Source organism: Mandrillus leucophaeus, unplaced genomic scaffold (genome assembly GCF_000951045.1).
Source record: "Mandrillus leucophaeus isolate KB7577 unplaced genomic scaffold, Mleu.le_1.0 Scaffold60, whole genome shotgun sequence".
Classification (NCBI taxonomy): domain Eukaryota; kingdom Metazoa; phylum Chordata; class Mammalia; order Primates; family Cercopithecidae; genus Mandrillus; species Mandrillus leucophaeus.
The window spans coordinates 6,216,089-6,229,460 of NW_012106475.1; the positions used below are offsets into that span (position 1 = coordinate 6,216,089).

Here is a 13,372-nt window from a genome sequence, read left to right on the forward strand (position 1 = left end):
GCTGAGCCGGCGGGGGCCGGGCCCTAAGCGAAGATGGAGGCCCCGCTGCGGCCTGCCGCGGACATCCTGAGGCGGAACCCGCAGCAGGACTACGAGCTTGTCCAGAGGGTCGGCAGCGGCACCTACGGGGACGTCTACAAGGTAAGTGAGGCTGGCCCTGCTTTTTTTTCCTGCGGTCGACTGGGTCCCGGGAATGGGACGAGTATTGGGGCGAAGTATTGGGGCGAGAGGAGGATGCTTTTATTGTTGCCTCTAGGGGGGAAAGCGGCCGAGGTCCCTTTTACTCGGTTCTGAGCAACTTCGACTCGTAGCTTATGCTAATCTCTACCAACAAGCAGAACTAACCACACAGTTGCAAACCGCTGTTGCACTTTTTTGTGGTTTAAAGGCTTTTTAATAGGGCTTGTTTATGGTATTGAAGGGAATTTGAATCTGCTTGTGGAATTACACCGAAGGATGCTCTAGTGTTAGCATGGAAAAATGCTTCATGGAAGATAGACAGGAAAAAATATTGACATTCAGACATTTGCATTTTTTAAAAAAAATTTGTTTTAATGGATGAGTTTGGCTTAAAAAGCCATATAAAACACTGTCTCTGAGCTTTAACTGTAAACAAACTAATATTGGTGACATGTATGCAAACATTATCCCATATAAAAAGATGCTTTTCCTGGTGGAAGTTTGATCGTTTGTTTTTGGTTGACGATAAAAATGTGATATTAACTTGCTGGGTTTTGTTTTACTTTAGCGGTTCCTTTCAGGGATTTCTAACATCCCATAACCATAAGTGGATATGAGCTGATGTCTTTGTATTGTACTCTTTTGTAATACTTAAGACAAACGATGAGAGTTACTCCTAATTTAGGATTTTAAAAAGCATTGTAGAGAAGCAAACCCAATTCCCCAAATCCGCTGTGTTATTGAATGGTTCAGAGGAAAGAGATTGAGATTGCCTTATGCTTTTTGTTGTGTGTTCCAAAAAGGGAATAGCGTTGTTTATTGGATTTGATCATAATACATATCCCAGTGTGCCAAACAACACTTCTGCATATCCGCTGAGATGGTTTTGTGTCATTTGGGTAATTAACCAGTAGATTCCTCTGGAGTTATGTTGTTGTTTTGCACAGGTGGTTCCCCTCTTTCTACTTACTTTTAATTTCCTCCCTATTAATATTACCATTTCAAGGTGGTGGTACTACAGCCCTAGCACTGTTCGATTCTACTGAGATAAACTGTAATGGATAGGCTTTTTATTCCTTAAACAAGCATTCGAGTCTTCTGTACCAGTCACTGCTAGAGGTACTGAGGTGATGAATTCTGAGCAAGGCTCCGGCTCTTACCTTTTGAATACCTTTGAACTCAACGTGTATGATTGTAACAATCCTCCTCTTCTTTATGTAAAATTAGAGGTAGTTAACTTAGTTGTTTATCCAAGGATTAGCCATTTTGTGGAATGCTCTTTAGAAAATTGAAATTCCTGTTTCCTTTCTCTGTCTCAGTTTTTAGTCATCTTTGTCTTATGATTCACTGTGTATTAGACCAGTTCAGTTTAGTTCATGTTAATTTACAATAGTATAAATTCTACTTGTTGTATATATTCTCTTCTCCCTACTACAATAAAGTTTTAGGAGTGTTTTCCCCACGAAGATCTTAAGACGTGCACCCTTTTTCTTCATAGATATGGTAACTAAAGCAACTATCTGGAGCAGAATTTTTTTCGTGCCAGGGAAAAAAGCAAAGATTATATTTAAGGGGCAGCTAATGCCTGCCTTTTACCCTGGTGCCTTCCTGCCCTAGTCTCTCTTCTGCAGTTCCCAGACAGAGGATCAAAAACTGAATATTCATCACCCTCTACCTTCACCCCTTAACACATGGTCCCCTACTCTCACAATGTTGCTTCCTCACACTTACATGTGTATTCATTGCACACTAGGCCAGCCTCTGATTCTAAACATCCTTAAGGCATTCGTAGCTCCTTGTCTTTTGTTTTCCTTTGTTCTAATTACTTGGAATCACCTTCCACCCCTCCATTTCCACCTGTTGCTATAATACCTGTCCATGAAAACCTTACCCAAATGCTCCTGGACAAGACCTAGCCCTTCCCCCTTGTTTTTCAGCCTCATCTACCACTCTCCTTAGTCATTCTGCTCTAGTCACACCGGCCTGCTTGCTGCTTCTTAAACATAATAAGCATCTCCCCATCTTTGGGTCCTTGTTCTTGCTATTTCCTCTCTTCGTAATGTCTCCCCCTTCCCCCCACCCCCTACTGTATGGCTTGCTCCCTTCCTCCTTTTTTTCACACCCTCTCAAATCTTTTTTTCTACTTAAATTTTGCTTTGTACTTATCACCAACAAAATGTTTTACTTATTTTTTTTCTTGTTTTTTATTTATCTCGATTTACTAAAATACTCCATGATGGCAGGGATTTTAATCTCTTCACTGCTCTGTCTCTGATTATGCCTACCACAGAGTACTTCCTAAAAATTTGATGAATAAATGAATGAATGAATATCAGACTCTCTCACCTAGTTCTCTGAGCATATGCTTTTGACATAACACTAAGTTAGCATTTAGTACTCTATGTATTCCTGTAATGCCTTCTTGTTTGTTTAGTTACAGGGTCTCGCTCTGTCCCCCAGGCTAGAGGGCAGTGGCGATCTTGGTTCATTGAAACCTCAATCCCCCTGGCTGAAGTGATCCTCCCACCTCAGCCTCCCAAGTAGCTGGCACTACAGGCAAGCGCCACCATGTCTGGCTAATCTTTGTATTTTTTTAGTAGAGAGGGGATCTTGCCATGTTTCCCAGGCTGGTCTTGAACTCCTGAGATCTGCCTGCCTCAGCCTCCTAAAGTACTGAAACTACAGGCATGAGCCACCACATCTGGCCCTATGATGCTTTCTAATGATACCCTGCATGTGTATTTTTATTACACATTTCAACTATTTGAGTTCTCTGGGGAAATATTTCTGAAAAACTATTTTATAGTATATCCACTATCAGTGATCTAAGTCCTATAGAATTTTGTCAGTTTAAATTTACTCCTTAGTATGCCTAAAAACATGTAACCTGAAACTATAGTGCTGCATTTTTTAAGCTCTGGGCAATTAGAGTAATTTTACTATTTATCACTGTGTTTCTGATGAGCTGAAAATCCTAGGAAGTTTTAGAAGTATTTTCAATGTAGGATATAAACTAGTGAAATAACTACAGTAAAGAATAATAAAGGTAAATTAGTCACTGTTCTACTCAGATAATATCCCCCCTTTTTTTTTTTTTTTTTTTTTTTGAGACAGGGTCTTGCTCTTTAGGCTGGAGTCTAGTGACATGATCAGCTCACTGCAGCCTTGAACTCCTGGGCTTAAGGGATTCTCCCTCCTCAGGCTCCTCAGTAGCTGGGACTACAAGTGTGTGTGGCAACATTCCTGGCTAATTTTTTTTTTTTTTTTTAATGTAAAGACAGGGTCTTCTTATGTTGTCCAAGCTGGTCTCAAATTCTTGACCTCGTGTGATCCTTCTGCCTCAGTCTCCCGAAGGGCTGGGGTTAATGGGTGTGAGCTACCAAGCCTGGACTTATCCCCACTTTTTTTTTTTTTTTACACCTTAGGTATCTTTTGAAGCAGGAGCTTTAAAAGGACTATGGCTTTCAGATTCTTCGTGATGTTATGTTCATCAATACCACACATCCCCTCTGAAGCGTCCATCTTTCCTGAGAATCCCCAAGAGGGAGAGTTCAATCTTATATTGGCTGTTCCTTGGTTGAAAGAAGAGGAGGAACATAAGGATTCTTTTAGATAAATGGAGTGAATCATTGAGGGCAAGAGCAAGAAGTGGTAGAGGGGAAAGAAACACAGAAGACAAAAGAAATTTGGTGGATGGTGGATGAAGGATTAAATTTCAACTAAGCAGCTTTTATTTGTAATTACTGTAAAAATTTAGATTTGCCAACAGGAAGGATAAATCTGGAGATTTAGATTCTCAACTACCTTCTGACCACAAGGATCTAGAACAACTACAGCATCATGATACAGTTCGTAATCAGTAGTACAAGCCATTTGGGCAGTCCTTATCCAAATATTTGTATCAAAATTGTTTCCGGCCTAGATTTCAGAGAAGTTCTGGGAATCTGGCTTTTTATTTTTATTTATTATTATTTTTACCTTTCATAGAATATAAATTTAGACTGGGCAATCCCATGAATTTTTTTCTAACCTTTATTGCTTTATCTGATTGATTATAGAAGAATAACATGTTTAGTTCCCAGAGGACAGAAACAGATGTCTCTTGCACATCTCTGTAATGTAACAAACAAATGCTCAATAAATATTTGTTGAACAAATTAGTTGTAGAAAATTAATGAGAGATAAGTACTGCTAATAATTTCATACAGTTTATTTCAGGCTTTTTTCCTAAATGTTTTTAAGCCAGTATTTCCAAAATGTTTTTTATATTTAATTTATGATTGGGATTATGATATAACTCTTTTTTCTGATTGATTGAAATGACCAGCATTTTCCCTAGTCGTTAAATATTCTACAAACGTACTAATTTTTTTTTTTTTTTTTTTTGGTGACAGGGTCTTGCTCTGTTCCCCAGGCTAGAGTGCAGTGGTGTAATCACACAAAAGAATTTTTTTTTTTTTTTTGAGACGGAGTCTTGCAGTGTCGCCAGGCTGGAGTGCGGTGGTGCGATCTCAGCTCACTGCAACCTCCGACTCCCTGGTTCAGGCAATTCTCCTGCCTCAGCCTCCCAAGTAGCTGGGATTACAGGCATGTGACACCACAGCCAGCTAATTTTTGTATTTTTAGTAGAGATGGGGTTTCACTGTGTTGGCCAGGATGGTCTTGATCTCCTGACCTTGTGATCTGCCCACCTCGGCCTCCCAAAGTGCTGGAATTACAGGTGTGAGCCACCGCACCCTGTCTGAAGTACTATTTTTAAAGGATCCATTGAATGAACCTTCATTTAGTTAATCATTCTAAGTTGCATATTTGTTATTTCTAGTTTTCAAACTTTTTTTGCAATTATAAATGATATTATAATTTGTGTAGAAGTCTTTGTCATGTAGTCTTGTCACTAACATGGGTTCCTTTGGATGCTAGATGAAGTAGGTCTGCTATGGGGAATCTCCTTTATGTATGCCTTCACTTTGCTTTCCTCCATCCAAGAGTCACCATTCTGGAATGGCTTTAGGCACTTTGAAACATATCCCAAGATCCCATTTTATAGAGACAAAGCTTAATGTATCATCACACTTCTATAATAAGCATTCATTCATTAAAGAAGTATTTATTAGGTGCTGACAATGTGTTAGGGTGTGGGGATGCAAACATGAGATAAAGAAAGTACACTATCAATAAGGAACATATAGTTTAGTCAAGAAAACAGACGTGGCCAGGCACAGTGGCTCACACCTGTAATCCTAGCACTTTAGGAGGCCAAGGCTGGTGGATCACCTGAGGTCAGGAGTTTGAGCCTGGCCAACATGGCAAAACCCTGTCTTTTTTAAAAATGCAAAAATTAGCCGGGCATGGTGGCAGGTGTCTGTAATCCCAGCTACTTGGAAAGCTGAGGCAAGAGAATTGCTTGAACCTGGAGGACAGAGGTTGCAGTGAGCTGAGATTGCGCCACTTCACTCCAACCTGGGCAACAAAAGCAAAACTCCATCTCAAAAAAACAAAAAAGAAAACAGGCATGTAAGCTGTCATAATTTGTTAGAAAATTGTGTGCCATAGAAGAGAAGTGGGAGAAATGCCCAACTCTGTCTGTATTGGGGATGAAAGAAGGGAGAGAGGGGAGTGTGAACCAAGGAAGATTAACAGAGGAAGGGGCATTAACTGGATTTTTAAAAGAAGACCAGTGGTTTCTAGGTAGAGAAGATAGGAAAAGATATTCCAGACTTTGGGAATGGTATGTGCAAACACCTGGAGGCTTGAGAAACTGTGATGAGTTTTGAGAGGTCTGCATTTGTATTCATTCCAGGTTCAGTGTGACATCTGGCAGAGATGTCATTTCAATTATTTATTTTTATTTTTTTATAGATGGAGAATAGAGGCTATTTTCTGGCAGGAAACACCAGCTTATGGACCCTGTGTGTCATATCAAAGAATTTGGACCTTTTCAATTATTTATTTTTATTTTTTTGAGATGGTCTTACTCTGTCACTTAGGCTGTAGTGTAGTGGCATGATCTCGGTTCACTAGACCCTCTGCCTCCCAGGCTCAAGTGATCCTCCCACTTCAGCCTCCTGAGTAGCTGGGACTGGCACACACTGCCATGCCCAGCTAATTTTTGTATTATTATTATTATTTTTTTTAAAGATGGAATTTTGCCATGTTGCCCAGGCTGGTCTCAAACTCTGGGGCTCAAGCAATTGACCCACCTCTGCCTCCCAAAGTGCTGGGATTATAGGTGTGAGTACACCGTGCCCTGCCTAGGGAAACACTTTTTAGGAGGAAATATCTTACAGTGTAGTGTGTAGATTTTACAAAGTGGCCAGAAATGTAGAGACCAGTTCCTGAATAATCCAGACGAGAGCTTATGCAAGACTAAATTTAGGCGGTGGTATAGAAGATGAAAGGAAGGGATGGATTTGAGTCATATTTAGAAGAGGATCAAAAACACCTGGTAATGTGGGGGCCGGGGTAGGTAGGAGGAGAAGGGTAATTGATGGCATTTAGAATTTCTGGCTTGAGTGAGACTACATTGATGCTATCAACAGAGTTAGGAAATACCAAATTTGTGGAGTCTGGATTTTGTGTTTGGTTTTGAACATAAGGCATTGCATAGGTGAATATGTCTGGTAGGTGGTAGGAAATGCAACTCTGGCCTTGAGAGTTCTGGACTGGGGATACAGGTTTGGGAGTCATCATCACTTTATGAGTGGTACGTGTGAAATATAGGTGAGGTCACCCAGGAGAGTTTGTAGGAGAGCTGAGGAAAGGCTGTAACCTTAGAGGGGTGGCAGAGAAAATAATACATTGAAGGTGTCTGAGAAGAAACAGGGCGGTATGAGGAAGTTCTTTTCATAAGAACCAAAAGTTTCAAGAGATCATCTCTTATCATCTCCTGCCTCCATTCTTGTTCCTGTCTGCTCTAACTACAATGAGGAAAATGAATTCATTCTCCAAAAAATAGAAATCTGAAGTTTTGTGTTATATCTCCTTTATTTCCCTTGTCCGTAGAATAAAGTCTTAGAATAATATGCCTATTAAGGCCCTGCTTATCCCAATACCGTATTCATACTGAACTTTCAGTTGTTTATATGCACTCTACTCTCTGTCTTTCAGATTTTGGCAGGTATTCCTTTAGAACACTCTTTCTCTTCCATCTTATTGCCTGCTCTTTGGGTTTCTGTTTAAACGTTACATTTCTTGGCGGAGGGGAGGAGGGGGCTTTTCTGTCCCTTAGAGTAGGTCACATCTAGCAGCTGTATGTTTTCAAAGCTCTATGTACATTTTTATCATGATATTATTTATTACTCATCATTTTTGCTTGTCTTCCTGGTAGACTCAAACTGCATGAGAACAGAGATCTCATGTCTACTGTTGACACACCTATAGTAGGATATTGCCTAGGATATAGTATGTGCTCAATAAATATGCCTTGAAGGAGTAAGCAACATAGTGGTCATGTAAGTAAGCAGTTGGGATTACAGGCATGTGCCACCATGCCCGGCTAATTTTGTATTTTTGGCAGAGACAGGGTTTCTCCATGTTGGTCAGGCTGGTCTCAAATTCCCGACCTCAGGTGATCCGCCCGCCTCAGCCTCCCAAAGTGCTGGGATTACAGGTGTGAGCCACCACACCTAGCCCATTGTGATTTTTAATGAAGTTCAGCAGTTGGTTGTAGGTTACCAAGTCTTATGTTTTTAAGCATGAATTTGTAAGCAAAGAAAATATAGCTGTTTCCTATGTCTTCTCTCCACCAGTATACTCTGATCTTTAAATATTAAGAGTCTAGTCCGATGCCTAAAAATCTGAAGGTAATAGAAAATGGATGTATGTGTTGTTATTTCTCTGACATTTGATATTAAAACATCACCCACTTTCTTATTTTTTAATAGTAACACAGTTGAACTATGTGAATATACTGTCCTTTTTGTGTCCTGTGTCTGACATTATGAGAGACTCCTGGTTTTCATATTTGAGTGAGAGAGTGAATAACTTGGAAAAATAGCTTAACAGTAGAAAATAAGAGATGAAAGATTGTCCTTCAAAAGCTTTGTTAAATTATATTTCTTATTAAATAAATGTTATGTTAAATGTTGTATAAGGTCACTGCAAAAATAAAACATGTTTTATTGGGATGATGTGTTACTGTTGTGGATATTTACTATTTTATAAGTCATCTGGGTAAAATCTTATTATTTATTTTTCTTACTGTTCAGAGGTAGGCTTATTTTGTGACTGCCTAAAGAGAGAATATGGTGAATGTGAAGCTCTGAACCATACTTGGGAGCAAAATACATGTTCTGAAAACTGTAACAGAAGTCTTTAAAATACTTTCAACTTGGTAAAGATAGACATAAAACAGTGCCGTCTGTAGTGCAAGTATAGTGATGCATTACTAGCGTAGTCCCCAAACTGACTTGTGGATACAGCTGCAACCTTGGGCTTATTCATCTAGTATTCTAGTTCTTTGTTTACATAGCTTTAGCATTTTCACTTTGATCATCATTTCCAGTGTATTTTATGAAGACAAATGGGATAGAATACAGATTGACTTAGATTTCTTTTTTTAGTTTTGCTTTCAACATTTAAGAGGGTTTCACTTGTGAACTAACATTGTGGTTTCAGACCAAGAACACAGAAAGAGAAACACAAACTCTGTTAACAAGTGATACTTGTGTTTTCGGGGCTTTGTTGTCAATTTGAGAACTTTGACTAAGATAAATCACTTGGTGGTATTGGACTATTTTGAGTATTTGCATATGGAGAGTGTTACTAGAAGGCTGTTACTTTCCAGTGACGTGAAGTATTGGTCAAGTTCGAGAGGGTAGATGACTCTCTGAGAAGTACAAGATGAATTTAGGCCTAATATAATTTTATTTCTGTTAAATGTAATCTCTCATGGAGATTTTGAGACGATGATGTGGGACCTTAGAGGTGTTTGGGCTAGTGAGTCATATTGGCCCCCACCTTCCAACATTTTTATGAAAATGAAATAGGATTAACATGACTAAGAATGACTAATGTTTGTATAACCCTCTCATGATCAGTGTGTGATTTGTTTCACACGATAATCTAGTGAGGTAGGTGGAACAGATGTGCTATCATCCCTATTTTACTCACGAAGAAACTTACTGTTACCCTCAATCTTACTGTTAGTAGATGGCACTGTAAGGACTTGAATCCAGATCTTCTGATTCCACAGTCTCTGCTCTTTCCATTATTCCAAGCCACCTTAGGACTGCATCTTTAAATTCACTACTCTACGCATAGTCCTTAACACACTGCCTACCACGCTATAGGCACTATACATATTATGGTCAGATGAGGCTTAGCAGCCTCACCCCTGTGCTGAGAAATGAGGGATTTATGGACTGATTTGAATACATAAAAGTTAAGGTCTCAGCACTAGTTTTCAGATGCACTTCGTCCTGGTTATCACTTGGTCATTACTCTGACGCTCTTGTTTCCATTCAGAGCCTAGGCTTGATTTACCTTTGCTATCAAGATGACTTTGGCCGGGTGTGGTGGCTCACACCTGTAGTCCCAGCACTTTGGAAGGCCAAGGTGGGTGGATCACCTGAGGTCAGGAGTTTGAGACCAGCCTGACCAACATGTTGAAACCCCGTCTACTAAAAATACAAAAATTAGCTGGGCGTGGTGGTGGACGCCTATAATCCCAGCTACTCGGGAGGCTGGAATCAGGAGAATCACTTGAACCAAGAGGTGGAGGTTGTTGTGGGCAAAGAGTGAGCCACTGCACTCCAGCCTGGGCAACAAGTGTGAAACTCCATCTCAAAAAAAAAAAAAAAAAAAGAAAGATGACTTTGCTGATAGCCACCTTACAATACAAATAGCTAAAAACAGAAATGGTCCCGTTTTTGGTTGCTGCATACTCTTCCTGCTGTGCCTTCTCTTGTCCTCATTTTGTTGGAACTTTAGATTCATGTTTATTGTTAATTAACTGAGTCCTATAAACTAGGCTCTGTAATGCTGTTATAAATTACAAAATGTGAATTATTTCCCGCAGATGGAATAACCTGCCTTAAGTAGCACTAGCTAGTTTTGTTTGCTTCTCTCTGATTTAGGATAATTAGGACTACTTGAAAAAGATTGTGACTTCCAGCTTTGTCTTTTTTTTTTTTTTTGAGACGGAGTCTTGCTTTGTCACCCAGGCTGGAGTACAGTGGCACGATCTCACCTCACTGCAGCCTTCGCCTCCTGGGTTCAAGCAATTCTCCTGCCATAGCCTCCTGAGTAGCTGGGACTACAGGCGCATGCCCCCATGCCTGACTGATTTCTTTTTTATTTTAGTAGAAATGGAGTTTCACCGTATTGCCCAGGCTGGTCTTGAACTACCGACCTCAGGTGATCTGCCTGCCTCGGCCTCCCAAAATGCTAGGATTATAGCGTGAGCCGCCACACCTGGCCGAATTTTTGTGTTTTTGATAGAGACGGGATTTCACTATATTGGTCAAGCTGGTCTTGAACTCCTGAGCTCGTGATCCACCCTCCTTGGCCTCCCAAAGTCCTAGGATTACAGGTGTGAGCCACCATGCCCAGCCCCAGCTTTGTCTTATGAATCAATGTGTTATTTCTCACCTACATGCATCCCCTTTGTAGGTGCCCCGTGCCTTCTTGACCCTCTTATTAACCCTTCATGTATCCAAATCGGAAAGAATCATATGTAACTCAATATATTTTTAAAGACATCTTTTGATGAACAACTTTTGCATTTTCAGCTTTTGGCTCGTCATTGTAATACATGCTGGAGATGTTTGGGTCCTTTACCAGTTTTTTCCAGGAATTGTTTTCTGTTATTCTTTCTGTAGTAGTAAAGATCTACAGGTAGGACTCACCTTCCTATATGTTTGTCTCTCCCTTTCTTGCCTCAGCACAGATAGCCTCCTTTTACCTACCTTTTTATTTTCAAAATACATTTTAAGTGATACATGTTCATTTTTTATTTTTGTTTTATTTTTATTTATGTATTTTTTGAGATAGAGTCTCGCTCTGTCGCCCAGGCTGGAGTGCAGTGGCAGAATCTCAACTCGTTACAACCTCCACCCGCCAGGTTCAAGCCATTCTCCTGCTTCAGTCTCCCGAGTAGCTGGTACTACAGGTGCGTGCCACCACGCCCGACTAATTTTTGTATTTTTGTAGAGACAGGGTTTCACCATGTTGGCCAGGCTGGTCTCGAACCCCTGACCTCAGGTGATCTGCCCCTCTTGGCCTCACAGAGTGCTGGGATTATAGTCGTGAGCCACTGTACCTGGTGATACATGTTCATTTTTAAAACTATATAGGAATGAAAAATTACTTGTGTCTCCTTTACCAAGAGATAAACATTCCCAACTTTTAAAAATTCATATTAAGGACATACGTGTAAATCATAGAATAGATATGTATAATAATATGCAGTATATATTATATAGATGTATATTTGATAATGTGCTTTCAAATTTAACAATATATAGCAACTTTTTGTCAGTAAATATACATATTTAATACTTGTGTATTATTTTCTTGTATAGTTATATAATTTTTAATTCATTGTATACAAACATACAAGCAATTGTCTCCAATATTTCTTTTTTGTAAATAATGCTGGGATCGGTATCCTTGAACAAATTTTTTTCACACAATCTTAATTATTTCTTTAAATAAATTTCTAGAGCCAAATTTCCTAAATTGTGTTAAAGGTTTTGGTGAATTTTGACCAATTATTCTCCAAAAAAATTTGCACCCATCAACAGTGATTGAGAGTTCACGTCTTCCCTACCTTGAAACTCAAGCCCTTTCCTCTCTTTCCTTTGCCATTAAGACCTCCAGATAATTAGTTCAATTTAAGTAATCCTCTGTAAGTAATTCTCTTTTTAATAAAATCAATGTGTGTTAGAAAAGAGTTGGGAGAAGCCTTTTCAGAGACAGATGAGTATCCTAATAGATTGGGCGGAAGAGCTGAGATCGAAGTCATGTGAACAGATTTTGAGTCATTCTAAAGGAAGGCTTACTGTCTGCCTGGGAGTGGGGAAATTGTGCAGTTATAGCCTCCTTCCATGGGATAGGAAGCATCTGTCCAGACCTGTATAACTGTGTGGAAGTCAGCTTGGAAGTAACTTGCTCCACAAAAATTAAGGAGTTTTAAACCGCATGTTCTCACTCGTAAGTGGGAGTTAAACAGTGAGAACACAGGGACGCAGGGAGGGGAGCGGTACACACCTGGGCCTTTTGGTGGTGGGGGACAAGGAGAAGGAACTTAGAGGATAGGTCAATAGGTGCAGCAAACCACCGTGGCACACATATACCTATGTAACAAACCTGCACATTCTGCACATGTATCCTGGAACTTAAAGTTAAATAAAATAAAGTAAAAATTAAGGAGTTTAGGAGCTAGCAGGAAACCTGTGGCTGGCACATAGTGCATATAACCCCTATCTTGTCCTTTACAAATGGTCATTTATAACTTCTTACTTGAATAATGAGGATATACTGTGTTGGGAAGTAGTGGTCTTTTTTTGGACAGTTTCGATTGCTAAAGAAAACTTCCTTATATGGATCTAAAATCTGCCCTATTGAATCTCAGGGCAGGTACAGATATTTTTATTCATCTTAGTAATTCCTTGCTGTCACTCTGCTAATATTATCCTTGTACCTGAGGTACCTGATGCTTCAGAGGTGCTCAGTGAATCAATGTTAAATTGATGGATGACTAATATATGTAGTGACTAAAGTGTTTCTTTTTCCCAAAATGATTTATAAAAAATGTAAAATGAAGCACTTTTTTTACTCTTGCTAGAAGATAAAATATAGCATTCTGTTTTGGATAGAACACTTTCAACATTTATTTTTTGTTTTATTTTTTGAGACAGAGTTTCACTGTCGCCCAGCCTGGAGTGCAGTGGTGCTACCTTGGCTCACTGCAGCCACTGCAACCTCTGCCTCCCGGGTTGAAGCAATTCTCCTGCCACAGCCTCCTGTATAGCAGGAACTATAGGCGCCTGCCACCATGCCCTGCTAATTTTTGTATTTTCAGTAGAGACAGGATTTTACCATGTTGGCCAGGATGGTCTTGAACTCTTGACCTCAAGTGATCCACCCGCCTCGGCCTCCCAAAGTGCTGAGATTACAAGTGTGAGCCACCACGCCCGGCCTCAATATTTATTTTTAAAACTTAAAAGAAGTATTGTAGGCTGGGCGTGGT

The 13,372-nt window shown here is 39.8% G+C and overlaps 1 protein-coding gene across 1 annotated transcript in view; it reads left to right on the forward strand.

The window, feature by feature from the left end:
• Nucleotides 1–13,372, forward strand: part of MAP4K5 (mitogen-activated protein kinase kinase kinase kinase 5) — a 106,651-nt gene continuing 93,279 nt past the window's right edge. Inside the window, exon 1 of the mRNA XM_011999750.1 lies at nucleotides 1–141. Coding sequence (XP_011855140.1) covers nucleotides 34–141 — 108 coding nt within the window. The 5' untranslated portion in view covers nucleotides 1–33. The remainder of the gene's footprint in view (nucleotides 142–13,372) is intronic.